We start from the raw sequence: 26,057 nt of genomic DNA, 5'->3' as shown, positions 1-26,057 counted from the left end.
TAATAGTTCAGTCATACATATAAATACATATAGTTGTTTTCATATTCTTTTTCATTATGGGTTACTGTAAGATACTGAATATAGTTCCCTATGCTTTACAATAGTACCTTGTTTCTCTATTTTATATATAGTAGTTGGTATCTGCATATCTCAAAGAGAGACTTAGAGCTTTAGAGAGAGAAAAATACACACAGAAAACAAAGAGAGACATACACAGATGCATAGAGGGACACTAAGACCACAAAGTAATTGATTTCCTTGGACTGAGATTCAAGGGTGTTTATTTTTCTATTTGAAGTTATGATATTAAAATAATTACAAGTAAATAATTTATAAATAATTTAAAAATTAAGTATTGTTTCAAATAATGTCTCTTTAAATGATCTTATTTTACAATGTTTTACTAAAATGGCCCTGTTTTACAGATGAGCAAATAAAATAGTGAAAAGTACTGTATCTTTCAAAATAAAGTCTTACTTACCCTCAAATCTAGTATATATAATTCCTTTCCAATAGCTACCCATGTGTTGGGAGACCCATCCTGGATCCTGGCTTTCAAAGTAGAATCAAGCATCTTGGAATAAAATAATTTAGTGTGTGTTTTGGTGAATTTGTGTTGTGTTATAATTGTGTGTGGCTGTTTGCCTTTCTGATCCGTACATTGAGAGAAATATTTGCTTTACACAAAGTACAAATTGGCTCTGCCCTTAACTAATTTAGTTAATAAACAACCTTGGTTCCCAGAAACCAAGTACGACTGACCTGGACTCTCACACAGTGTGACTAACTCAAGATGTTTGTCAGCTAACCTTGGCCCTTTAGGAAGGACCCATCTCCTTCTCCAGAACCTTTTCAGCAGTCTAGTAAGTACAACAGGCAAGAGAGATCTGCTTCACATGAGTCCTGCCAAGAAGCTCATTCCACGCTCATCGTGGGGCAATGAAGGCTGACAGAAGGTGTTAACATCACTATTAAAATGCAGGCCCCCCTTTCAGATCTGTAATACGTTCATGTCCAGGTTAACAATACCACAGCCGATGTAAACATACCAGTATTAATACTAGTGCTCATTTGTACTTACAATTTCAGTTTGTAGCTTTGAAGTTCCCAGAACTTTTGGTGGTGATAAAAGTGCATGCGAGATTTTCAGATTAAAACAACATTTTTAGTGCCCTACTATTCCAAATCCCATATCACTGTATGAATCTATCTGCTGTTATCGGGGGAAACTTGGGCCAGCCCACTGAAATTGGAGTTTGCTGTTAACTAAGAGTCAGTAATGACTTACTGTGATTTAGACGAGGAAGCATCACTCTTGGCCGATTACAGCAAAACAGATGATGTAGGATTTTTTTCCCTTTGGACTCAGTTGTTACTGTTAAGTTTAAAATACATACTTACAGTATTTTGTGTAGACTTTCCAAGTTTTTTTGCTAACATTTGTTTTTTTGCAATGTTTGCCCTTCATGAAATGGTAATTCCAAGTATATCCCTAAATGCCTGGCAAAGCGTTTGAATGGATTGCGTCAGGCATTGTGGAAGATTTCCCATTTTAGACCAGGAGGAATTTGTGGGGTCAAACGCTGAACAATGAAAGAGATTCTTGCTCATTGCAAGGCCAGAGGAATCCAGTGGCAGTTTAGGGTTTGAATTGTAAATCAAGCCTGTCATCTCCTTGTCAGCTATGAAAAACCTCTACTCACTTTATACACCATTAGGGTTTGTTATTAGGGTTTTGTGTTGTTTTCCAAAAATTGGAAGGGAAATTAGACTCTTGAGGCATTTGTTCTAAGTGAACATCGAATCTGAACTTTGGAAAAGAGGACCAAAAAATAATACTATTTTTCAAAGAAACTATTATTATGATTATACAGCTCTGGCCACAATTAGGAGGAAGGGATACAATGGGAGTTTGAGATTTGAAGATCTTAACTATTTTATATAACATAGATAAACAACAAGTTTATACTGTATAGCACAGGGAACTATATTCAATATCTTGTAGTAACCTATAATGAAAAAGAATATGAAAATGAATATATGTATGTACATGTATGACTGAAATGTTATGCTGTACATCAGAAATTGACACAATATTGTAAAATGGCTACACTTTAAAAAAAACCCCAAACCTCCCAACCCCCACAAAACAATTATTATTGTATTTAACCAAAGATATGGGGTCACTCCATGTTACTCAAAGGCTCTCTCCAGGGGTCATAAACAGTCCACACATGGTTAATAGACTGGACTCCAGGGATTTCAATGTCTATGAAAATGTTAGCAGACTGAATTCATAATGAATTCATAATGAATTAGTCAGAATTTACATGTGAAATTTAATGAAAACGAGCCTGTTGTTTTTGCACTAAAAGCAACTTTGACTTTTTTTCCATTAAATCTGGTGAGATTTCTTCTCTGCTCATAACTGGGAACAGGTGGAATTGTTGGCCTGCACAACCTCTTGCCTTGCTGAAAACTTGGCTGTGGGCCAGAAGGTTTGAGAACCACTGCCTTAGGAGTAGGAAAAAAAAAAAAAGCAAGCTGTTTGAGATCGTTTATTGTGATGATTCAGGATCCATTATCCATTTCGCAAATATTTATTGAACGCCTACTATGTCAGCTCTGTGCAGTGGAGCCTGGGGTGTGGCGGCTGCCAAGCAAAACCTGGTTCATGAAACCATCCCAGCTCGTGAAACAACTGAATGGGAAATGAGAGGATAAGGCCTAACTTCTGAGGACCAAATGCAGAGCAACCTGGCTAAAATCATGTCAGAGTAATTTGCCCCCCACTTGATGGATGATAAAAGAATATACACAGGGCTGGTGTAGAAGTCTGTTTGAGAGAATAATTATTACAATATGTGCTAGAAAAGAACCATAATGATAGACCAGAAAAATAGACCATGACTCTTGACTAATCCATCAGACCAGATCACACGAGTTGATAAGAGTCATAAAGCCTCTGGGGGCGAGTGGTACTATTTAGTAAAACTGTCTCCAACATCCACACAGAAGGGGATGAGCAAGGGTGCGCTGTTTACAGAGGGCTACATGTGGGAACAGCAGAGTCTCAGAATAAAGCATCTGAGGTTCACACACTTACAGATATACACCCTCTTCAACCTTATTCATTACTTTAAACTTATTTTATTTTAGCAACTGCCATTTTACCTTATGACTCTTATTCCATTCGTATGTTGCCAGAATGTTTGGTCCATGGGATCCATAGCATGTAATAAATTGATACAGATTCATTTGTTTTTAAAATGAAATAATGACAGTAGTGACCCAGATGAACATAATGAACTGAACTCTAAATGATTTGAGGGCTGACTCTAAAATATGACACAAATGAACTGATTTATGAAACAGAAACAGACTCACAGACATAGAAAACAAATGTATGGTTACCAAAGGGGAAAGAGGGTAGGGGAGGGATAAATTAGGAGTTTGGGATTAGCAGATACAAATTATTATATATAAAATAGATAAACAATAAGATCCTACTGTATAGCATGGGGAACTATGTCCAATATCTTATAATAAACATATAAAGAAAAAGAATATGAAAAGGAATATGTATATGTATAACTGAATCACTATGCTGCACACCAGAAACTAACACAACATTGTAAATCAACTATACTTCAATAAATAATAAACAAATAAAAACCTAGACCAAAAAAAAATCATTTTCTCAGTTTCACAGTCACCCTTTATTTGGAGGCTTAGAAGTAAGTTGTCAGCATTCACAGGGGAGAGGAGCGAGGCTCTGTGATAAGTGACAGAAAAAATCAAATGAATAATGAGACATGAGAAGTCATTTTAGTGGCTCATGACTTTTCTCAGACAAGGGCAAATGGAAAGCTTCTAAAGATATTTGTATTTTCTTCTTCTTCTTCTAAGTATAATAGAGTAAAAAAGTTTAAACAATATGCCTGATACAGGCAAGCTGTAAAATTATGTTATGTTACTGCCTTAACAGGTGACTAGTCATTCCAAATGGAGAGTGAAAAAGGGCATTACTTGGAGAAAATTTACGATAAGGAAAGAGAGTGATGTGAAGAGAGTTGATATATTAAAATTTGCTTTGTTTTTAATATCTGACTAAGACTGTTATCCAAGGCAAGCCTTTTCATTTTGTGTTTCGGAGAAGTGAAAGTATACATCCTTTTCCCAAAGAACGTATGTGGGTTTATTAGTGTTTGGGGGAAGAATTGAGGTTTTGTTTTGTTTTGTTTTGCAAGGTGACATAAGTTTTGTTGGATGAAGGGTAACCTTTCCATGAGTGAAGGAGAGTTCCCTCTTTCAAGGGTGAAGATGACTTGGAACTCCTTTGGAATCACCTTCAAGTAGCATTTTAAGGAAGCAAATGGCTTCCTTTGTCCAGAGACAAAGCAGTAGGTTTTAGTTCTGTAATAAAGCTATGTCCCAACAGCAGCATGTGTTTAAACTTATTACAAAATTGAGCTTATTTAAATTCAATTCCAAAACTGACAAAAAGAAAAGTATGATTTAGAGAACTATTTAAATTGTGGAACTTCAATTGTATAGTACTTCTTATGATGTTTAAAAAAATTTTATGTTACTGTATAGATTAGTAACCCACACAATCATGTATGTACATTGTACTTTTATTGGCTTTTGGAAGAATTTGCAAAGGTAGTTTTGATTATGCTCAATTTTTGCCTAATGAACTTACCTTGGAATCTAACCCCTACGTAAGAAAAAACCACTCTATAATTTAACACATGTCTGAGATCATAACATACGGTTTCTCCCTGCAAAGCTACCTTATTCCAGATAACTTATCTAGATCAGAGGGGCAGTTGCCTTAATCTAATTTTAATTTCAAATCAGCCTATAAAACCAAATTAACAAAATATTTAAGGTAATGCTTTTTGCATTTTCTGGTTTCTCATCACCCCTGCACAACTCACGTAGTTTTTGTTGAGACATCATCAAATGCCTGAAATGAAAGGGAATTTAAGACCACCAGGGCCATTCGCTAAGGGGGCTGCAGGGCAGCCTTGCATCCCTTGTTCATACTGAAGCTCTCTGGGGTGAGCATGGGTGAATCATCTGACCTGATGCTCAGGGTCAGTCCTCACGCTGATGACTGCTCAGTAACTTCCCCTTCTCTTGCTGTGCTAAGTAGCCAACCCCAAAGGACTAGTGCAAAAGTTGCCTTGGAATCTTCTTGCACAAGTGGGCTTCTACCTGGTAATAACACCCACCCGGTGTTATTTCCACAGGCAGAGTTTCTGCTGCAACAGAAATTTTTTGGTTGCATTTTGTTGGCATTTTCCTTCAAAATACAGTAGACATGTGCTCGAGAAAACGTGATAGGAACTCGGACTGCGGGGAGCCTAAGGACCTTCAGCAGGACAGGACCTCTGTTCATGTTAATGTTTTCCTCGTCTCATTTGGGAATTGGCATACGAGGGGGCTCGGAGCCATTGCCTTTCTCATGTTTGTCAGGTAAAAGGAGATATTCATGGCTTTCTATTTTCCTTCCTCCCTCTCCCTGACCCTTTAGATTTATGAGGAATCCAAGATGAATTTGGAGCAGGAGAGGCCGTTTGTCTGCAGCGCCCCAGGCTGCTCCCAGGTGAGTATGGGGGTCCTCTGCTCTGGCCGGCAGGGATCACACCTACTTTCCCACAGGGAGGCAACTCTCACTTGGCAGTCATGTCTGTGGTGGACTGTCCTTCTTCACCAAGATATTCCCTGTCATCCTCATCATCACCATCATCATCATTTTCCACTTTGAATAGTCTGAACAACTTCCCTCGCAGCCTCTGAAATGCATCGGTGCTGGCCATTTCCACCCATAACTTTCCCTTGGAAGTAAGCCAGCCGCATCCTGCCCACCAGATGTTCAGGATTGTTATTTCAAACAGGGGGAGGAGGGTGCCTGCTTTGACAATAGCCACTTGAATTCTGGGCCTTTGGATTACAGGTGAAATAGCTCGCCATCGGGGACAGAATTCGATTTTGTTCTGTTTTCCCTTTTGATTAAAATAAACCCCCTGTAGCTCTTCTAGAACCCACGGTTTTCCCATTTATCTAAACTTTAAGAGAGGAAGTTGGCCTGCTGAGCTGGATTAAACCTGTGTAGCCTCTGATGGCTCCCACCAAGTGGATTAGACGGGGGGATGAGGTGAGGCTCTGTGTGTAGAGTGTTTGGTGTAGGACCGGTGCACTGCGCTCAGTTGAGGTCCACTGTTGCTATGACGGCTGCTGCTGCTACTATTATACATGAACCCATCTCTTTGAAAGAAACTGGAAACATCCATCATCTAAAATCAAACTTTGGCATTTTCCTTTTGGAACTTGTCAGTGACTTTTTCTACACTTGACCCTTTGGAGATCTCCATGTTCTCATCATTGGGCAATGACCCACATGTTCGCGGTCATGCCAAGATCTTCATTTTATGGGATACACGACAAGCTTAGAACTCAGAGCACAGACATGTGGATAGTTATACTGTCTTTCTCTAAAATGCATGGTAGTTTCAAGTGGAATCAAGCCCCACTCTCTTGCCTGTTTATGTGGTGGGGTTCGCAACAGAATGTGGAACGATTGTCTGGGAGTCAATGAGGGGTGAGATCCATTGAGGACCCCTTTTATTGTATCTCCCCAGAGAGTTTGAGGAGGGTTCTGGAAGCCTCCTGGAGGGAAGATGCCATGGAAACATGAAATGTTACTGCTGGTGCTGCCTTGCAGTGCCTCTAGTGACATTAGCCACCGGCTGAGAAACCAGAGTCCTTTGCTTGGGTTCTGGCAGATTCTGCAGGAACTTTTGAGTGAATGTTGGCTTTCAACCTATAAATAAGAAAAGCAGTTGAGAAAATTATTTTAAATTTCAACTATTTTCTGGCAAGCTGGTTTTGGAAGTCGTTCTGAAATAGGAAACACTAGGAAAACACAGATAGGTTGAAGTACTGGGAGAAATTCTGCCAGACCAGGACTCTCCATTGTGAATACAGCGAATTGACTTACCTAACTAAATTAAAACTGATTTCCACTTAGTTTCCTTAAGTCTCAGTAGCCAGAAAGGATCCAATAATTTGAGCAGTTTGCTTTGCTTTGGCTGTGAAAATGTGACATTAAGTTTTATTCAGTTTGAGTCACTCAACACATTTTTGGGGAGCCTATGTGTGCATAAAACACATGTATCCCTGCACTCACAGAGCTTCTAGTTTAAGCATCATGTGTGAAACCACATGATAAAATCATCAATTAATTAATTAATTGCGGTTTTCCATGAAGGAAGAGCACGGGCCACCTTGAAGAGTATCATCGGGGGATTTACTTTCCTTGGGGAGGACAGTAGGGGGGTTCCTCTGTGGAATGGCATTTAAGGGAATGGGATCCTCATGAGACTTAGCAGAGGCCAAAGAGGGATCATGATGAGTTAGGATTCCAGGACAGTCCGGGGTTGTGAGTGATGGTAGAGGAGAGCCTTTTGAGGAGGGGTTCTTTGGGCGCATCCAACATCTGGATAAGTCAGAGAGAAGAAAACTGTGCAGAGGCCTTTGGACTGTGTGGCAGAATTTCCCAAGCTTGGCACTACTAACATTTGGGACTGAATAATTCCTTGTTGGGGAGGGGGCTTCCCTGAGCATTACAGGATGTTTAGCAGTGGCTACCAGTTAGATCCCAGGAGCACTTCTCAGCTGCGAAAACCAAAAATGTTTCCAGGTATTGCTAAATGTCCCTTTGGGGGCCAGATTGGCCCCGGTTGAGAGTGACTGCCAGATGGCTTGCATTTTGGCTTTAGCCTGGTTTCTTTTTGGATCCCTTCCTTTTTGGGGACCACATACATCAAAGTGATGCTCTCCCATTTTGTCTTAGGTATTGCTATAAGCCGTCTTTTCTCCTTTTTGGAATCAGGCAGTGCTGCAGACGTGTGGTCACTGGTGTCAGACGCCACTGGAGCTGGGACAGCGAGAGGCCTGAGCAGAGGCTGTTGGGTTTGGCACTTTGGTGCTGGCTGGCGACCTATGAGAGAGGAGTCGGGGCGGGGGCCTGATTGGAAGGGATTACTGAATGAGTGGGTGGTGAGGAAGTGGAGGTGGCCAGCATAGAGGGCTCTTTCAAGAGTGCTAGGGAGTGACGGGAAGCAGAGTGATATAATGGTAGCCTGAGAAGGAAGCAGCTTGAGAGAGATTCTTTCTAGAGTAAAGGCTTGCCAGGCTGGATTTAATCAAGGGCAAGGAGGAGTGAGCATGCTGGCTTGCAAGACCAGAGCTGGAGCGTCAATCCCAGAAGACATGGGGTGTAGAGGATCCCGAAGAGGACATGGGGGGTGCTTATTCCTCTGAGACAGGAGGGAATGGAAATGGAGCCTATGAAGTTAAAGCCAACTCTGAGATGGAGGTGATAATAAAGGTTGAAGGGGTGCATTTCAAATGACCTTCAACTTGACTGAAGGAGCAGATCATTTCCTTGAGAAGGCTCAGTGGACTGAGGAAAGGTTTGGACAAATATGAGAACGGAGAATTTACATACAATTTTAAGGTAAAATTCCAGGCCTCTTCCCTCAACCCCCACCAAATTTAAATGGAAAGATGTATCTAAAACTTGATGTCTCTGTTTAATGTGAAAGTGTTCCTTTTTCTTGACAAGCTGTCATTAAAATATGAACATTTTTCAATGGAAGAGGTATTAGAATTGAGAGAATGTAGTAGTTGGCCTGTGATTCCAAGGGTCTCCTGGTGGGGTGTTAGGGGACCACAGTCAATCATTAGTTCAGCGACGTCCCATAGCCTGGGAACCTCACAGAGAAGAAAGGATGGCTGGGAATCAGAAAGGAGAGTAAATATGAATTATGAATGCTTGTGCTGTGTTGGGGGCGATGGATGGATTTCCCCCCATTTTTCCCTCATTGGAAAGAAACTTTGCTCTGTTAGCAACAGCCTATAATATGTCTGAGGTTTTTTCGTGCTTGTGTTATGGCTCCATTAGCTTTGTCCTAGAAGTAAAGAGAAACAAGCTTCTCTTGCTCTTTCTCATCTGATAAGTCCCAATGTTAATTTCACTGTTCCTTTGCCCTCTGCCTTAACCATGTTTTAAATTCCAGTGGCCTCTCTCAGCTCTGTATCTGTTACAGACTGTACATTTTGGATATGCAATTTGCTGCTATTTTCCTACCAAATTTAAAAAAATCACAGATATCCTATATTGTCTCTTTTGAAAGGTAATTATAGTTAATATGAGGTATTATGGAAATTATTAGTAGTATATAGTAAGTATTCTCATTTGTATTCTATTTTAAGCTATTATTTTATGGCACCCAAAAAATGGCTCCAAAAATGACTGCAAATGAAGGATATTACCATGTTGTTTACTGGTTACATATTTTACAGGAAAGATTATAATAAGTTTCTTACTTCGTAGTCTTTCTGTCAAAAGCCTTAACCTATGTGTCTAAGCCACACATGGTAGTGTCACATATTTGATGCAGTCATTCTATGGGTGTTACAGAGGACGAAGGGAATAGATGATCCTGTAGTAAAAACCCACATGTCATTATAAATCAGACCTCTGTGTATTCAGAAATCTGGCATAATCGCTCTGCTTTGCAACTGCAATGCTTTCCTATTTATATGATACAAATGGCAAAGAAATAAGTGATATTTATTTGGAGAACTACTTTTGGAATCCTCCAAAGAATTTAGCCCAGTGAATTCCCTCATTCTCATGTATTTGCAGAAAAGTTTTCTACCATTGTATACAATGGTAATTGAAATTTATAATGACTATTCTGAAGAACTGGGAAGCTCTGAAAGATTTTCTAGATTGTCAAAGATTGGAAATATTCAGCAGACTTTGTTGTGTTTTGTTGTATTTTCATTTGACTTTGATAAAGCAGGTACTCTGTTAAGTTCAGTTATTAAAACATACCAGTCTGAGTCAGGATAGGCTAGGATCTGCTGCAATAAGACATTACTCCAAAGCTTCAATGGCTTAAAATAACAGAGGCTTATTTCAGTTGCCCAACCATACATTTCAATTATAGAGTGGCAGGACATTCTTCAGAATTCTTCAGACTTCAGAGATGCTCTTCATAATCCTTCAGAGATTTAGGGTGATTGAGGGGCCACTGTTTTTCATATTGTGAACCTCCATCCTAAAGGGGAGAGGGTCTGGCACCAAGAATTAGATGCTCACATCTCGGTGACATGTCACTTCCATTCATGACTCAATAGATAGAACCACTCACATGGCCCCACCCAACCACAAGAGGGCCAGGAAATCCAGTCCCACCATTTGACCGGAAGCCAGACAGCTGAAAATATTTGGGAGCAGCATTTTTGACAACTGTAATATCATTCTGTGAAAATGAAAAATAAAGTGTTGGTTTACTACACTGTACAGAGTGTAATATAGAACACTGAAAATAATTTGTCGTGTTACTCTAAATCATATGTATAATTATAAAAAATCAGATAATCAGTGTGCAAGATCTTCATAAACAGAAACATACTGTGCAAATGGCATGGTGTACATTTGTAGAGATATATGTCAAATAATTAAGCATGACATGTAATTCTTTCCCAAAGTCTGATGTGAATGCATATGTGCTTGCATAAAATAATTTGTCATTTTACTTATGCTTTCACACCTTTTCAGAACTAATTTTTTGTTTTGCCTGTCACGTTTGTAATGCTGAATAAATCGTTTTCTCTATGATGGCAAATATGTATTACAAAACTGAATGGCTCCTCTCCCTTCTCCCTTTTTTTCTGTTTATCTGACAGCGCTTCCCAACAGAGGACCATCTGATGATTCATAGGCACAAGCATGAAATGACTTTGAAGTTTCCCTCAATAAAAACAGACAATATGTTATCAGGTAAGGAGCCACCAGGCAAAGAGCTTTGGGTAATCAGATCAGCCATGTGTGAGATCCTTGTTCTGCATAATAGGATGATACCCACTGGCAGATCCTGCGCCTTGAAAATATGTATTTCTAAGGTATAGCCGAGACATAAAATAATGGTAAGCAGAAATGTAATCAGCTAATGTAGTGTTCACTCAAATAATTGGAGAGCTATGACTTCTCATTTTCTGGAATGTGAAATATTTATTACTCTGAAACTTGGCTCCATGTAAGTATTTTTTAAAAATCATATACCTGTGATTACTCAAGCAACAAATACTCATTGAGCATCTGTAACGCACACTGCACGATTCTGAGTACCATGGAGGCCCCAAGATTGATACGATTCCTGTTCCTGAGGACATCACTGTGTAGAGTGTGTGTGAAAACTTAACTGAAACAAAGGATTGTCCGTGATATCTATCAGATGAGCATTGTAAGGAAAAATGCTGTGTGACTTTAGTAGAAGGAGCTCTCTTTTTGGACTGAGGTGGTCAGTGAAGATTTCCTTAAGAAACAGCACCTGCTTCATAATTGTGAGATTAAATGAGATAATGTGTAGACATATAGCAAGTGCTCAGCAAATGTGAGCAGAAATAAAGAATAACGATAATCCATCAATTAAATGCCATTCCTTCTCATTTTGAGAGGCAGTGCGGTAAATTAGAAAGAGTGCAAGGAGAGAGGAAACTTGAACTCTAGCCTGCCTGGCCAGATGACCTTGAGCAAGTGAGTGAACACTTCTGGGCTTCCATTTCTTTTTCCATAAAATGAGAATGATTTTATTTGCCCAGTCTATTTCACAAGCTTATCGTGATTCAGTGAAAGAATGTAAATGAAAGTGTTGCATAAACCCTAGCAGGGTAATTTTTCCTGTTGCCCTTCTTAGGCTAGAAATAATATTTCACTCAATCTGCTGTCTCCCTGGTATCATGAAAGAGATTATAACGCCCAAGAACATGTTTTAAATGACGTCAGAAGAGAAACTGACTGCCCAGGCAAAACTGGCTCGTATAATTGAGCATTTCTATGGCACTTAAATTTTACAAGTATTTTATTATCACCATTATTAGCAAACCCTGCAAGAGTTTTGTCGGACAGGCTATTATTACAACTCCCATTTTACTGATAGAGGTGAAGGGGCATGAGGGAGGGAGCAGTTTTCCCAAGCTCACCAGCAGGGCAAAACAGGGCCCTCCAACCTGCCGTCCTATCCCCCAGACTCACACCAGCTACTTCGCTGTCAGGCTTCCTCAGTTTATATACACCATCAAATACTTCTGAGGGCAGAACCGTCAGTTCCGCACATCTTAATGATCCTGCCAGGGACTTGTTAATAGTGCAGATGTACTGTGGTTTGGAAGACTCTTGAGTTCAAAGGCAGCCTCTTCTCTTCCTCTGCCCCTCTCCCCCAGCCAGTTTGTTTTCATTGAACAAGCAGTATTGTCTTTCCTTAAGTCTAGAAACAGAGATGCAGAAACTCAAATTTCTAAGAATTATGAAAGCCTAGAAGGGCTAGGAAGGGTGGTCTGTTCTTTTGTTTTTATCATTTATTCTGTTCTATGGAGTCACATGTGGTGTAACTTTAGAGTTCAACAAGGAACATGTATATGCAAGTAGCAAGGCTGTAGACTTTGGAATTCCCTGTATTTAAAATAGTAAGTGCATCCTTTATTTTTCCCAAACAGGATCCCTAAAGTAGGCTGCCTGGTAGGAGGGGAGTGGGAGGGAGCAATAATTATGTGGGGGTGGTATTACTCTAGCGGCAAGTAACAGCCTAGTTTCTCCCTGCTGGGTTGGTCCTGCAAGGAGGCCCAATCTAAAGGTCAGAAAAAAAGTAGCTAAAGTTGTGTGAACGTTTCTATACATTTCCTAAAAACAGATTTTTGTTGAGGCTCTTGGAGCTTTTCAACTGTTCTTATCAGACCCTTGTTCGTTTTTGGCTGTTGCTGCCAAAAATTGACAGTGCCAGGTGGAAAATTGTTGAGAGGAAAGTCACTCTAATTTTTATTATGGCAAACTTGGAATAAGAAAATGAAGGGAGAAGTAAATATAAGGAGAAAGAGCATGAATAATATAAGAGCATATTTTCTTTTGCTTTATTGAAGCTGGTATGAGGCCATTTCATATTCCCAACAAAATTAAGTGTTAATTTTTAAACTTGCTACCCACTCTGCATGTTCATAGTCTTGTAGAATTTTCTTGCTGGAACAGAATACAAAGCTATCCAGTCCAGCTCCAGGGGGCTGAGGTCTGCTACATGCATTTAGGGGATGAAGGTCTACTACATGTCATTTGCCAATGTGGTCCACACTGAATTGTTAACAGGCTATTTACAAGGTATTTTTGCTTTGCCTTTTTTTTTTTTTTCCAGGAAAGACTTTAATATATATTTATCCCAAACATCATTTTAGTTTTAGCCTATTAGATTGTGATTATAAATATGACTGAAGTTTTACTTGTCTATATCTTGATTTATTTAGATTTGAATTTATCAAAAGCTTGAGAATCTATTTTCATTAAAGATATGTTCATTAGAATTTTATTTCTTAAGGTACCTTAAGCCTATTTTGTGGCCTTTCCTGAAGATGAATGATTTCATACAACTTGAAATATAGTAATAGTAAAAACAAAAATAGTATAAATCAAATCTTAAATCAGCAAGCATTATCAGGGCAAAACTCTTCAAATTCCTCCTGGGCTATTTTTTTCAAGCAATATTCAATTGCACAAAATTTCATTTCAGATGAATTGGAGTTTGACATGTATTAAGGAGATAAAGCATGGTAGGTATGTTTATTACTAATTTCAGCTTATCTGGCTCACTTAAATTTTGGAAAATCACTTCATCCTTCATTAATTGCAAACACTACAGTTAGGGAAGTTATTAAGATACCACAGGTATGCTCTTCAAGGATAAACGTCTAAAGAGTTGTAAGATCTGAAATAACTTTACAGCTTTGCCGTAAAGTCCATTTTATTTAGGCCAGGTAGAATTTACTACTCAAAACGACTGTAAATGATCTTTGACATGCCACATGGCAGGATAATAAAAGTGACAGTCATGGTGTTTTATTAAGAGGAGTCTGCTCTTGTGGATAGACAGTAAACATAAAACCTCTCATTCTAACAAGACAGTATTAGTAGGGGCATGATTGGGGGGGTGAATTCTGAGGGCAAAGACTTACATCTCCTCTTACTTTGATCCTTCCATCCTTATTTGGGCCATGTGGTACATTTCTAGAGTCCTGATATAATGAGGGACAGAAATCTTTCCGTTCAGCTATTCTTGATCTGATAGAAGACAATTTCACAGTGAGGGAAGTTGTCATATGAAAGGTTTTTTGGTGCCAAGTTTGAAATGGGAATCCTCTGAGAACAACATACTTCCACACACAGTTTGCAGAAATACCAGCTACCACGTGACAAAATTATGATCAAATTTCAGTATGAGAGGTAAAGAGAATAGTGTTTGGGTCTATTTTATGGTATTATGGCTAGGTATCCAGGAATTCCCCAATCTTGCCCTGTCCAACATCCCCACCCCCATTTATTTACAAGGTTCCCAAGTTCTGTATAAGAAAAAAACAGAATAAGAGTCAAAGTACAACTTCGTAACTGAACAAATACTAAGCAAATAAGATATTAATAAGCAAATAATATTCTAAATGAAAACTCTGTGTGTAAATGTTGTGTGTTGTGAGTGTGGTGGAAATTTTGACCTAGAAGATGGTAGATTTTGCTTCATGAAAAGAAAGATGAAGTTCAAGAGTATTGTGGACCTTTTTCAAAAGATAAAACCCGATCAACACTTAGGTGGGAAACCTGATAAAGAGACACAGGGGACCATGCCTTTCAATGTCTAGTTAGTTTCCTCACCAGGCATCATAGCCTGATTAATGCTGTGAGCAACTGGGCTGCGCTTGGAGAGAAGTTGGGACAGGCACCAGCTGAGGTGTTAGAAGAGGGTCTGAAGTTCCCTCTCCACCAACATTTATTCATTTATTCAACAAACATTAATGAGTGCCTGCAAGGATCCTATTGTGCTGGGTGCTGGGGCTGTGGCATTGAACCAGACAGATAAGGTCTCTCTTCCATGGAACTGAGTACACTCTTTTGGGGGTGGGGAGGAAGAAAGATAATAGACAAAAAAACAAAACAAAACAAAAAAACCCCTGATAAATAAACAAGAAAATATCAGTTAGGGACAAGTGCTACAATGAAGATAAAACATGATAATGTGACACAGGTAGCCAGCAGACTACCTAAGGGAGGCCAGGAAAGGCGTCTTGTCCATGAGTGGCATTTTAGCCAAGACTTGATGTTCAGCACTGCAGGCTCAGGGGTTCTTTCTCCCTGACTTCTGAATATGGCAGGGCTGGAAATGGTGATTCCTTGGGACCAGATGCGGTGCAGCTCACTGTGTCTAGAGCTGACACATGGAAGACAGGCAAGAGAGACTGGCTTCCTTGTTCCATCTTCCTTATCATCCTCTGATACAGAGCATCTAAGATAAATGACAGTATAGTCCTTCAGAGACTAGTAATCTAGTCTAGAAGTGGGCCTATTTCTAGTTTCTGTCTATAAACCTAATTCTCACCAGGGAGAAAGCAAAACGTCTTCACTGTACATGTATTTGTACAATTTCAATCTGTATCTGTGTCTTCTGCGGGCCAAGTGTTGTAAGAGACCCCCTTACCTGAGCATTTCCTAGTTGACTCACAGCCTCTCCATGGGTACCTGGTGCACCAGCTCTCCACCTTGACAATAAATGGATTCCAACATGTGATCCAAGAGGTGAGAGTGTGTCTCACCTCTCGCTGACCTGAATCACCCCAGCCTGGGTCAATTTTTAAGCATTCCACTGCATTGTTGAAAAACCAGACTTTCGTTGGTTTGCTCCATGGCAGCACTGCCTCTTGGGAGAGATGCAGGGAAATAGTAATGTCAGTGTTACTGAGAGGACCCTACTGCTCCTATTGTATATTCACACTCAATAAAAGGCACATTTATTGCAAAGAAGCCTGTCTAGAATTCCATCAGTTGTTACTGATTATTGCTCTTATAAAGGATTATGTATTTTAAAATTCATTTAATGTAAACTCTCTTAATTAGGACTTTATTGAAATTCAGATAGGAACTAAGAATATTTTAAAGAAAGCACTTGCTGAAAAATTCATGGGATGAATGTGGCTATAAAAAGAATATTAAAAGTCTCTAAGAAAAATGCCTTTTCTGAGAACCCCAACTCTTACTGAAACAGACTAATAGTTTTCTCTATTGAATTGAGCAGCACTCTTGAGGAATTCCATTAAGTTACATTTTGTTGGCTGAAACTGAGTCACACAAATAATAAAAATGCATTGCCTTTAAAAAAATACCCTATAGTTAGAATAATCACTAATTCAAACTGATTTTTCTTATAACTGGTCTGAGTTAGTGAAGCTTTTATGGTATTACTAGCCAGCAATTTAATATAAAGTGATGTAAAATTACTTCATATAGTCCTTTAGTAATACCATAGTTGAGAATAGCAGACCAGTAGGAAACAAACTTTTTGCTTAGGGGATTTACAGATTTCTCCTCTTGTGTATGAAGGAAACTCTGCTTTTCCTTTTTTTTTTTTTAGTTGATGACTTGTCACCTTGCCTTTTTTATCATTGAGGAAAATGAAACATAGACAAACATATAACTCAAACGCAGCTCTGAAACCGAATAAGGTAGCAACCTGCTATTAAATGTAGAGCAGACTAAACACTTCTTAAAAGAAGAATCAGGTTTCATGCTTTAGCTTTGTGCTTGTCAGTTAGGCTTTGGAAAACCGGACTTGCTGGAGCTAAAGCACTTGATGTTAGGCAGACGATGGATGGATTGGAAAACTTAGTGAGTTGCTTTTTTTCCCTAATAGTTCTAGCCATGTACTTGTGGTCCTTCCCAGATGTAATGTGATGCAGGATTTCCTGTCCTATAAGTGATGGGTGAATTCCTAACTGAGAATGCCGAGTTTGTGGCCCTCCTCCGGACAGATACACAAGTAGGGCCTCTGCACCACAAATATCCTCTACATAGCTATTTACAGAGGCAATGATTCTATGAAAAGGTGCTCCTGTTTTCAAGAAACAGACTCACCACTCCAGGAAGTGAACCAGATATTGAAATATGACAAACTTTACAAAGGATATTTTACCCCTTTTGGTGCAAATCTCTCTCTACTGATTGCTAAAGACATCCCCAAGACATGAGACAGGAGTAGGAGAGGGGGTAAGACTGCTTACTTGCACTGGCCCCAGGTGTCTGCATCTCCTGGGAACCTGGTGTGCTCTTTGCAGACTCTCTGCGAGAACACAATGTGCAGGTGTTTCTGCAGCCAATTTATGAAAATAATAACAACAAATATGTTGCAGCAGAAAGCTATCAACTTTTAGTTTAATTTGAGAGTTGAGGTTATCTCCTTCTCTCATTCAGATGACCCTCACTGGAGTGGAAGCACTGATAGAAAGGGGAGCAGAAGTCCTTAAATGATCATCTCAGCTCTGAGTTCCCACTGGAACCAGTTCCTGTAAGTCCCTGGAGTGTGGCCTGTCACTACTGAACACACCTTAGATATTATCCACGAGCAGAGCATCGGCCACTATTATTCAGGACTTAGAAATTGCTGCTGCCATAGCTAACCGATGCATGCTCTTGTTCTAAGTAAAGTGTAGTTTACAAGAATTTTAATTTATGGCCAGGGATATCACCCACTTACTTCAGCTCTAATTTCAGCTGAAACAGTTATTTGACAAGGCATTCATGTGGCCGAGAAACCCTGCCTCTTTTTATTTAAGCTGCGGATAGATTTAGCTGTCCCCCTTTTGAAGATTTGCACATTTCCTGGCTTATTGGGAACTGGTACCATGTGGGATCAAAGATGACTAGAGACCCTGTATTAATTCTAATAAATGTTAAAACAAAAGTTAAGCCCCATTTTCTGGTTCCTGTTGTAACTGGAAAGAATAGCTCATTCACAAGATGAAAATGAATTAAATATTAGGAACAGCATGCCTTATATATTCCAAATGTAGATATAGATAACTGTTTTGCTTTCCCCTCACTCTATCATGCAGAAAAGAAAGTCACATTTGGTAACAAATCTGGGACCCTTCTTCTGGGTCTTCTGCTCTGGGGACGGGAGGGAACCAGCTGTCTTTACTGCCCATGGCTCCCCTCGTTCCGTAGCTCTGTTTCCCTAGTGCTCAGAGAGGCTCATCATGCTGGTTGGTGCCACGACTCTCCTCGTGCATGCTCCTCCAGCCTCCTTGCTGATGGACGGGGGCGAATGCTGGTGTCTGGGAATGATTTTGCTTTAGAGGAGACAGAAAACATCTCTCAACTTTGCTTGGGGCTTGGGACCCCAAATGCCAACCTGAATTCAATTTCATGGACCATCTCATGAACTTGTCTCAGAGTTCAGGAGTCTTACAGAGCCTCTAGGATTACCGTTCTCTCTACCCGGAACCAAGGCTCTCAACTTGTAAATCTCCAACAAAGAAGCATAGAGGAATAAAAGGAAAATTAAAACCTGGCAAACCAAGTTCCCATTGATGACAAGTGGTCTAATATTTCAGTTCTGTTATATGGTGTGTTTTCAGGGTTTTTTTAGTCACAGAAATGTTCCTGCAATGTAGTGGAGCGTCTGTAAGATTGTAATAGTAGTTCTGTTGTGTGAGGGATATAAATGATTCCAAGATATTTCAGAAGAATTGAAGAATGTTAGGATTGTCAATTACTAATAAAATTATGTGACTTAATTTCTAAGTGGTGGTCCAAGGCGAGTTTCAGTTTCCTCATAAGTAAAATGGAGAAAATAATTTTTACCTAATGTGGTTGGTGTGAAAATTAAAGAGGTGATGCATACAAAGCATTTAGCACCACGCCTGGCATGGAATAAGCACCCAACAAATGGAAGAATGTGTACACAGGTGCACTCATGGGTGCACACACACACACCCCCCTTTTATTTCCACTCTCGGTCTTGTCTATTTGTACCTTCTGTTCATAAAACTCCTTTATCTATATATCTGGCTATTACCTCTGGCTTACTTTCTAGTGTCTAACCAGCTGTTACTGGTGCTCCCATTCAACTGTCCTTTACGTGGTCATATGTTTCTTTGACCTATTAACAGTGACTTTTGAAGTGAACTTTGTTATGATGGTGATTTTAGGATTCACAGAATCATGTAACTGTAGAACTTTATTTGAAAGATAATGAACATGCAGTCCAGAGAACATAGGTAATTTCTCCCAAATCACACAATTTTCAAATCTAGATTTCTGGGTTGTCAATGTCATCTTTTACGCGTACACCAGAGACATGGGATTTAGATTGAGAAGGGATTATTTCTGAAGGTAAGAGAGGACTTAAGAGATAAGATGGTTACAAATTGTATGACCTTGTGCAAAGTACTGAACTTATTTCTCCATTCCTAAAATATTATGCATCCTGCTTACCTCATAGGATCTTGTGAGATCCTATTCTAGACGATGTGGGTGAAAATGTTTGTAAACTGCAAAATGCTGCATAAATACTAATTTTATATTTTATACCAAACAACACTGTGTGGTATTTTTAACTGTTATAGGTATATATTGGATACATAGGCATATATGTAGATCTCAGTAAATTAATTAATGTTCTAATAATACCACTTTCAGTAAAACCCAGTTCTTTGCGTATCTTTTATCTGTGATGTCCACTTTATGATCATCTGTGGTAGGCTTTCTTTGTACTGCAAAGAGAGCTCAGTATCTTGGAGAGCAGGCTAGGAATAGGGAAGAATGCTGATCGGTGTTTTGTGGCATTAGACTCCAAATCAACCATTTGGGTGCTTAACAGGTAGGAAAGCCGCGCACCCATAGGGTATCAGGAGGCATTGCCTTGGAAGGGCTGATTAAATGGGGACAGTAAGTCATTTTCAGCTTCATGGATATTAAAATAGTCTTTGAATCTCAACGGATAACTTACTGGGATTAACTACTCTCCTTATGACTTAGAATAGTAAATAGGATTCTAGTTTCTTGTCATATAGGCATTTATAAAGAGAGTGCTGAAACAGCAAATTCATTTCAACCTGAGGGCCCTCTGCAGTTGATTGGTGGTGATGGCTTAGAGGACTGTGCAGAGATTTCAGACAGAGTGTAGGTCACTCCGGACAAGGGCCATCATCCATCTAGCAGTGTGTGCCGCAGGCTCCAGTGGCAATAATGCACGTCCACTGTGGAAATAGCATCGAGCCCTTGGCTCTAATCCTGGAGTTGCCACATGTACCTGGGAGACCTTGAACAAGACCCATCATCACTCAGAACTTCAGTTTTCTTTACTTGCAAAATAATTAGCATGGCCAGACTTCCTCACTGGGAAGTGGTCCTCTCCAGTTTTTGTTTGTTTGTTTTTTAAATTAATCTTCTGTTTCTGAGAAAAGGGCAGTTTACCCACTTTTATTCATGTCCACTTAAGTACACCTTTACCAGGGAAGATGACTGTCCTTACTAATGACGAAGATGTAATTCTACCCTGCTTACCATATAGGATCTTGTGAGAACTAGATTCTGGAGAATGTGTATGAAAGTATTTTATAAACTGCAAATGCTGCATAAATATTAAGCCACAAATAGTGGCTTCAGATCCTCCAGTTTTCTAAGTAGTAAGCTCTCCAGATCGTCAAGAATATGAAAGAAATTCTATTCCTTTTAAAGAGTATTCTCAGAACATTCTTTTGCTATAGCAAAGGAAAATTAAATTAATAATTATATTTTTAAGGGATGGAAGCTGAATGTGTTTGACTTGGAACCTTTCATCATCCTTCTGTGACTCTCAAAATGAAAGACTTGTTCAATTTTTATTCTTCATTAAGAAAAACAAATCAAATGCTTGTTTTTCCTTTTCTGTTTGATACACAAATTTGCAAAACCTTTTTTCCTCCCAGCCCCCTAAAATCAGGCTTAACATTGACTTTTTTTTAACTTTCTTTTAGCTAAATCATTTTTTTTCCAGTTAAAAAAGCTATTCCACATGTTGCAATGTGTATTCAAATAATACGGACCCCAGAAAGTTGACGGTGGGATTTCCTCGCCTGAAGTTGTCCAGAAGGAGGTTTGGGAAGCCCTCACATATGCTTTCTAAACATCGTTATTCCTCCTTCGGTGGTTAGGGTTTTATTTTCTTTCATGTTATTATTTTATTTAAAGGGCTGGAAGATTACGAATGGCCAGTTGGCATCATAATTAAGGTGAGGGGAAGGAATTTGTGAATTTAGCTCGTGCTTGCCACAGGCTTTGGAGGAAAAGATCCCATGTATGATCACTTGGTCTCTGTTTTCAGATCAGACTCCGACCCCAACAAGATTCCTGAAGAACTGCGAGGAAGTGGGGCTCTTCAATGAGCTGGACTGCTCCCTCGAGCATGAGTTCAGGAAGGCTCAGGAGGAGGAGAGCAGCAAGCGGGTAGGTTCACTTGGACGGATGCCTGGACAGGTGCCTCCTCTAACACCTGCTTGGGAATTAGGTGGCACAGCAGATTGTGCCAGTGTGGTCCTAACACAGCATTTTATCCATTTACAAATGTTTGATGGTTTTCAAAACATGGATGAATCCCTGATTGTGGTAGAATCCAAAGCTAGAAAAATCATGGGAAAAACAGAGATCTGAAATATGAAATTCAAGCCAAAAAAAGGTTACTTGATTCTTGAACCTGAGTCAAATAAACTGAGAATTTTTCTATTCAAAACTAGTTGTTTTACTTTGCTAAATATTGAATAGCAAAGCCTTACGTGGGTGGTGAGGGCAGAAGACAAGGGTCAAAAGGGCTAAGATGACAAGTGGACAGTTGTAATGGTAGGAGAGAGGATTTCATCTGATTTGGTCCCAGGTTGTAACTGTCTGATTTCCTTAATCTTCCCAGTATGTTTCCACCAAATTTATAATTCCTTCCTCGTCATATTATTGAACATCTGTTGTTGATGAAACAAATAGGTTCACTTTAAGTATGGATTATTTGTTCTTATTAATGTAGAAAACCCACTTTATGAATGTCTCCAGAATATAGTCAGTTTTTATTGTAATGTTGTGCTGGCATTTAAAAATCACTTTACCAGATGAAGGAAAGGAAACAGGGTCACAAGTAAATATGATCATGACATTTTTTAGTATTTTTTTTTATTGTTTTGATAGACCATTACTGAATGCCCACAATGTACTAAACAACACATTAGATACATTCCATGGCTAGAGACTTAAACCAGGAAAGTTAAAGGAAGCACCACCAGCTCCGTTGTAATGGATTCTAAAGTTCCAGCTGTCCCATCCGGAGAAGAATTTTAAAAGGCTCCGCTATTTCTCTGAAGTGTTTCAAAACCTTTGAATCCTACTCTATGTGAAATTATAATAATCCCCTTCCACCAGATTTTTCTTGTCACATCCTCACATCAAAATAGCCAAGGGTTTGTATTCTGTCTGTACTGCTTTAGGAAAAATCCTGAAAGTGGGGGAAAGTTACAAGAGGAGTATAAAATCTCAATCAACGTTTTTTATTTATAATTGGTCATTCATACGTGATGCCCATCCCCCCACTCCATCCCCCAATGATACGAAGGTCCTTTTTTCTTTTTTAAAACAAACATTTATTTAGCACTTATTTGCCAGACACTGTTCTGAGCACTTAAAATTTTTAACTAAATAAAAACAGAAGGTGTACATTCTATATTTCATGGCAGTAGAAATAGATTTAAAAAAAAAAGCCATGGAAATATCAAGGGAGAGAGGAACCAAAAAGTCTAGTAAATTTCCTCTGGTTGAGCAATAAATTTTCTCCTGATAAATGCAGCATGTGTAGAAACTGAGGGGTTAAGTTCATTCATTCCTCCAGATAGTCATGGTTGGCTTCATAGATTAAACTGAACTATAAGAAAGGTGTGTACCTGGTCCGTATTGTCTTCATTTCTGATAGGATGATTTTAACCGAAGTGTATGCCCTTGATTTTCCTGAAGGCATTTACCAAGAACAGCTTTAGGAAGCCCACGGTCAGGGTGTGGTTTTAGATCTTCTCCTTTACAGAGCACTCATGATCTCTTCTATGCAGCCCCACGGGGGGAAATTCTTGCAGATCTGAATTCCAGGAAATAGTTTGCTTCCCCTGAGGAACTGAAATATTTTCTCCTCGTGGATATGAGAATCCTGTAACCGGTTCTGTTTCTCTTTTCGCTTTGACTGCTTGGTTCACATGAAACCAAGTTGACTACTTAATGTTGAGAACTTTTTAGAACTCTGTAATGAGCATTTTACTTCCCCCACTGACTAGACTTTCAGTTCTAGTTTATATTTCCTCTGGTCCCAATTTTTAATTAAAAAAAAAATTTCATGCTGCGCATGTTTTGAGTTGCTTTCATTCCTTTTGAGTTGAGAAGAGTATAAATAATTAAACATTAAAAATGAAAACAATTAGGCAAGCCAAGTGGAGGAGGACGATTGTAGAAATAACGCATTTTTTTCTCTTTCAAGTGTTGCTCTTAGTCATGTGATGATTTTATGATGAGTACATGGGTGAGGGATCCTACAGCTAGCTTCCCTCATGGTTTAGGGGCAGGCCCCTCCAGAGACCACTGTCTTACACCCCAACTTCACTTGCACGCACGAGAAGCTGGTTAATGTTCAGACTGTTGAGGTGTATCCTCTTCCATTGCCTCTTTCACACCAGAGGCCCAAATCCAGCTCGGTGGCCACGGCTACCCAAGAGGGCACCTTCTTGAGGCCTAACGCATGGTGACTTATCCAGCGGCCAAATGGGCTATGTTGGTGGCTTCTGCCCTAGCATTTCTTTGGAAGCCCCGAGGTGGGGAGGTGGGGAGGTGGGGAGTTAAGGAGGAGATGTTTTCCAATGTGCCAGCACTTTTACTCATCCCTTTGACCACATTTCTCCAGCTCCCAACATCCCTGGCACACTGCCACCCCTACCTCCTACTTCATTTCTTGTCCCCGCTTGAAAAGTAGGAATACAAATTCTTTATTCAGTGCATACCTGGTCTTCATTGAGTTCTGTCTTCTTCTTCTTCCCTTTTTGCTGCACAATCAGGTAACTATTTCTTTTTAATTCTATGCTCCAACTCTCTTCTAATTTCTTTTCCTCTGAGTTTTTTTAGCAAAAGTCTTGCATTAGTTCTCTCAGCAAGTTTTAGTAAAGTGAGAGATGGATTATTTTAACTGGAGAATTTGGTTTAAAAAGGTTCTTAATTGAACTTTCTATATACTTTATACAAAAATATTAGAAAGACTAGTCTGGCCCTTCCCTCCACTTTTAAATTTCTTGCTGAAGGTTGGCATAGAAAATTCTATTAAAGAGCAAATAGAGAATTGATCCTTGGTTAGGCCATGTGGCTGTCTTTTGGGGAAAATTCTATAGACTGTCTCTAATCCTGACACCCTTTCCCAAAAGCATCCCGATGTGTATATAGAATGAGGACAGGCTAGAGGTAGGTCATGACCAATGGAAAAAGCCCCAATGTCTGTATCCACAGCATATATATCAAACAACACATTCCATAATTGCCTCAGTCTTCCACTTTAGCATGAACTCATAGATTCAAAACTCTTTAATAAGCTTTCCAGCCCCCTCCCCCCCCAGGAAAGACATCCCTCACTGGCAACATCACAAATTTCATCTTGCCTGTGGCTTAGAAGTCAGGCCAGTACATGTGCTGAAATAGATGAGAAGTTCTTGTTTATTATTTATTCACACAAAAAATATTTTTGAGGGCCCACCATGTACCAGGCACTGTCCAAGGCATTGGTGAATGTACCATGGACTAATGTTGATTAATAAATCAAAAACAAAATTCTGCCTTCGGGTAGCTTGCAAACGAGGGCAAGACAAACAGGAAGCAAATAAAAGCAATAGGATATAACATGTCAGAAGGTGATAAGAGCTATAGAGAAGAATACAGCAGGGAAGGGGCACAGGGAGTGCTGGGGATGGTCGGAGGGCATCACTGGTATGCAGGCATGCAGCAGAGGCCTGGATAAGGAGAAAGCTCGAACCTGGTGTGTACTGGGCATAAGAGTGGAGAGAGAAGTAGTGCAAATCCCTGAGGCTGGAGGGTGCTCTGTGGGCTGGAGGAGCTGCAAGGGGAGCGTATGTAGTGACGCTAAAGAGTGGGCATGGGAGGTCACATCCAGGAAGACCTTGCAGACTTTGGCTTTTACTCTGAGTGAGATGGGGAACCATTGGACAGTTGTAAGCAGAGATGTGATAGGATCTGACTTATATATTAGAAGATCACTTTGGCTGTCGAGTTGAAAGTAAACTGTTGGAGGTAAATAGCAAAGAGAGACCAGGTAGGAGGGTATTTAAAGAATCTAGATTGAAGATGATGGCAGATTGGTCCAAGGTACAGCTGGAAGGGGTAGTTAGATTCTGGATCTAATTTGAAGATAAAGCTAACAGAAATTGTTGATGGATGGATCTGGGGAGTGATAGAAAGAGTGGAATTAAGGATGAGTCTAGGTCTTTGGCCTAAGCAACTAGAAGGATGGAGTTGCCTATGGAAGGAGCAGGTTTGAGGGGGAAATTGAGATTATTTGCAGACTTGTTTAGTGGAGATACTGAACTGGCAGATGGATATATAGGTCTTTAATTCAGGACCCATCCAGAGATGTGAATTGGGGAGTCACTGGCATACAGTGCTGTTTAAATACTGTACTTGATGGAATCACCTGGGCCAGGAGTGAATGGCGATGAGGTAGAGAAGAGGTCTTAGCAGGGAACTTGGCAGAGTCCTCCAGATTGTCCAAGACAGGCTCTTCAACTCTTCACAGTGGCCAGAGATGACACAGAAGACCATGAGGCATGAAGAATCAAGTCAAGTATGGGAACCCTAGCAGTAATGCTGAATGGACTCCAATAACTGGTGATCAGCATACTGATTTTGTGTTCCATGTTAGAGGAAAAAACAAAAACCAAAAAGATTTTTTAAAAAAAAGAAGAGGGTGAATTGACCTTTCATATTTGATATCTTTTTTTGAAAAAAAAAAAAAAAGAAAAAAAACCAGATCCAACAGTGCACATCTTGGAAGTGGGAGACAGCGTCATCATATGATAACAGTTGTGTGCATGTATATGTGTGTATGTGTAGG

General features: G+C 39.6%; 1 protein-coding gene across 5 annotated transcripts in view; it reads left to right on the top strand.

Annotated features, from left to right (window-relative positions):
* CREB5 (cAMP responsive element binding protein 5) overlaps window positions 1-26,057 on the top strand; it is a 386,168-nt gene that overhangs the window by 63,696 nt on the left and 296,415 nt on the right. For all 5 annotated transcript variants that reach the window (XM_032483794.1, XM_014559964.2, XM_032483795.1 and 2 more), the window contains 3 exons: window positions 5,543-5,614; window positions 10,774-10,867; window positions 21,255-21,376. In XM_032483794.1, coding sequence (XP_032339685.1) covers window positions 5,543-5,614; window positions 10,774-10,867; window positions 21,255-21,376 — 288 coding nt within the window. The remainder of the gene's footprint in view (window positions 1-5,542; window positions 5,615-10,773; window positions 10,868-21,254; window positions 21,377-26,057) is intronic.

This window comes from Camelus ferus, chromosome 7 (assembly GCF_009834535.1).
Source record: "Camelus ferus isolate YT-003-E chromosome 7, BCGSAC_Cfer_1.0, whole genome shotgun sequence".
Classification (NCBI taxonomy): Eukaryota; Metazoa; Chordata; class Mammalia; order Artiodactyla; family Camelidae; genus Camelus; species Camelus ferus.
The sequence above is the reverse complement of the archived record's forward strand: the minus strand, read 5'-3'. Positions and strand labels throughout refer to the sequence as shown.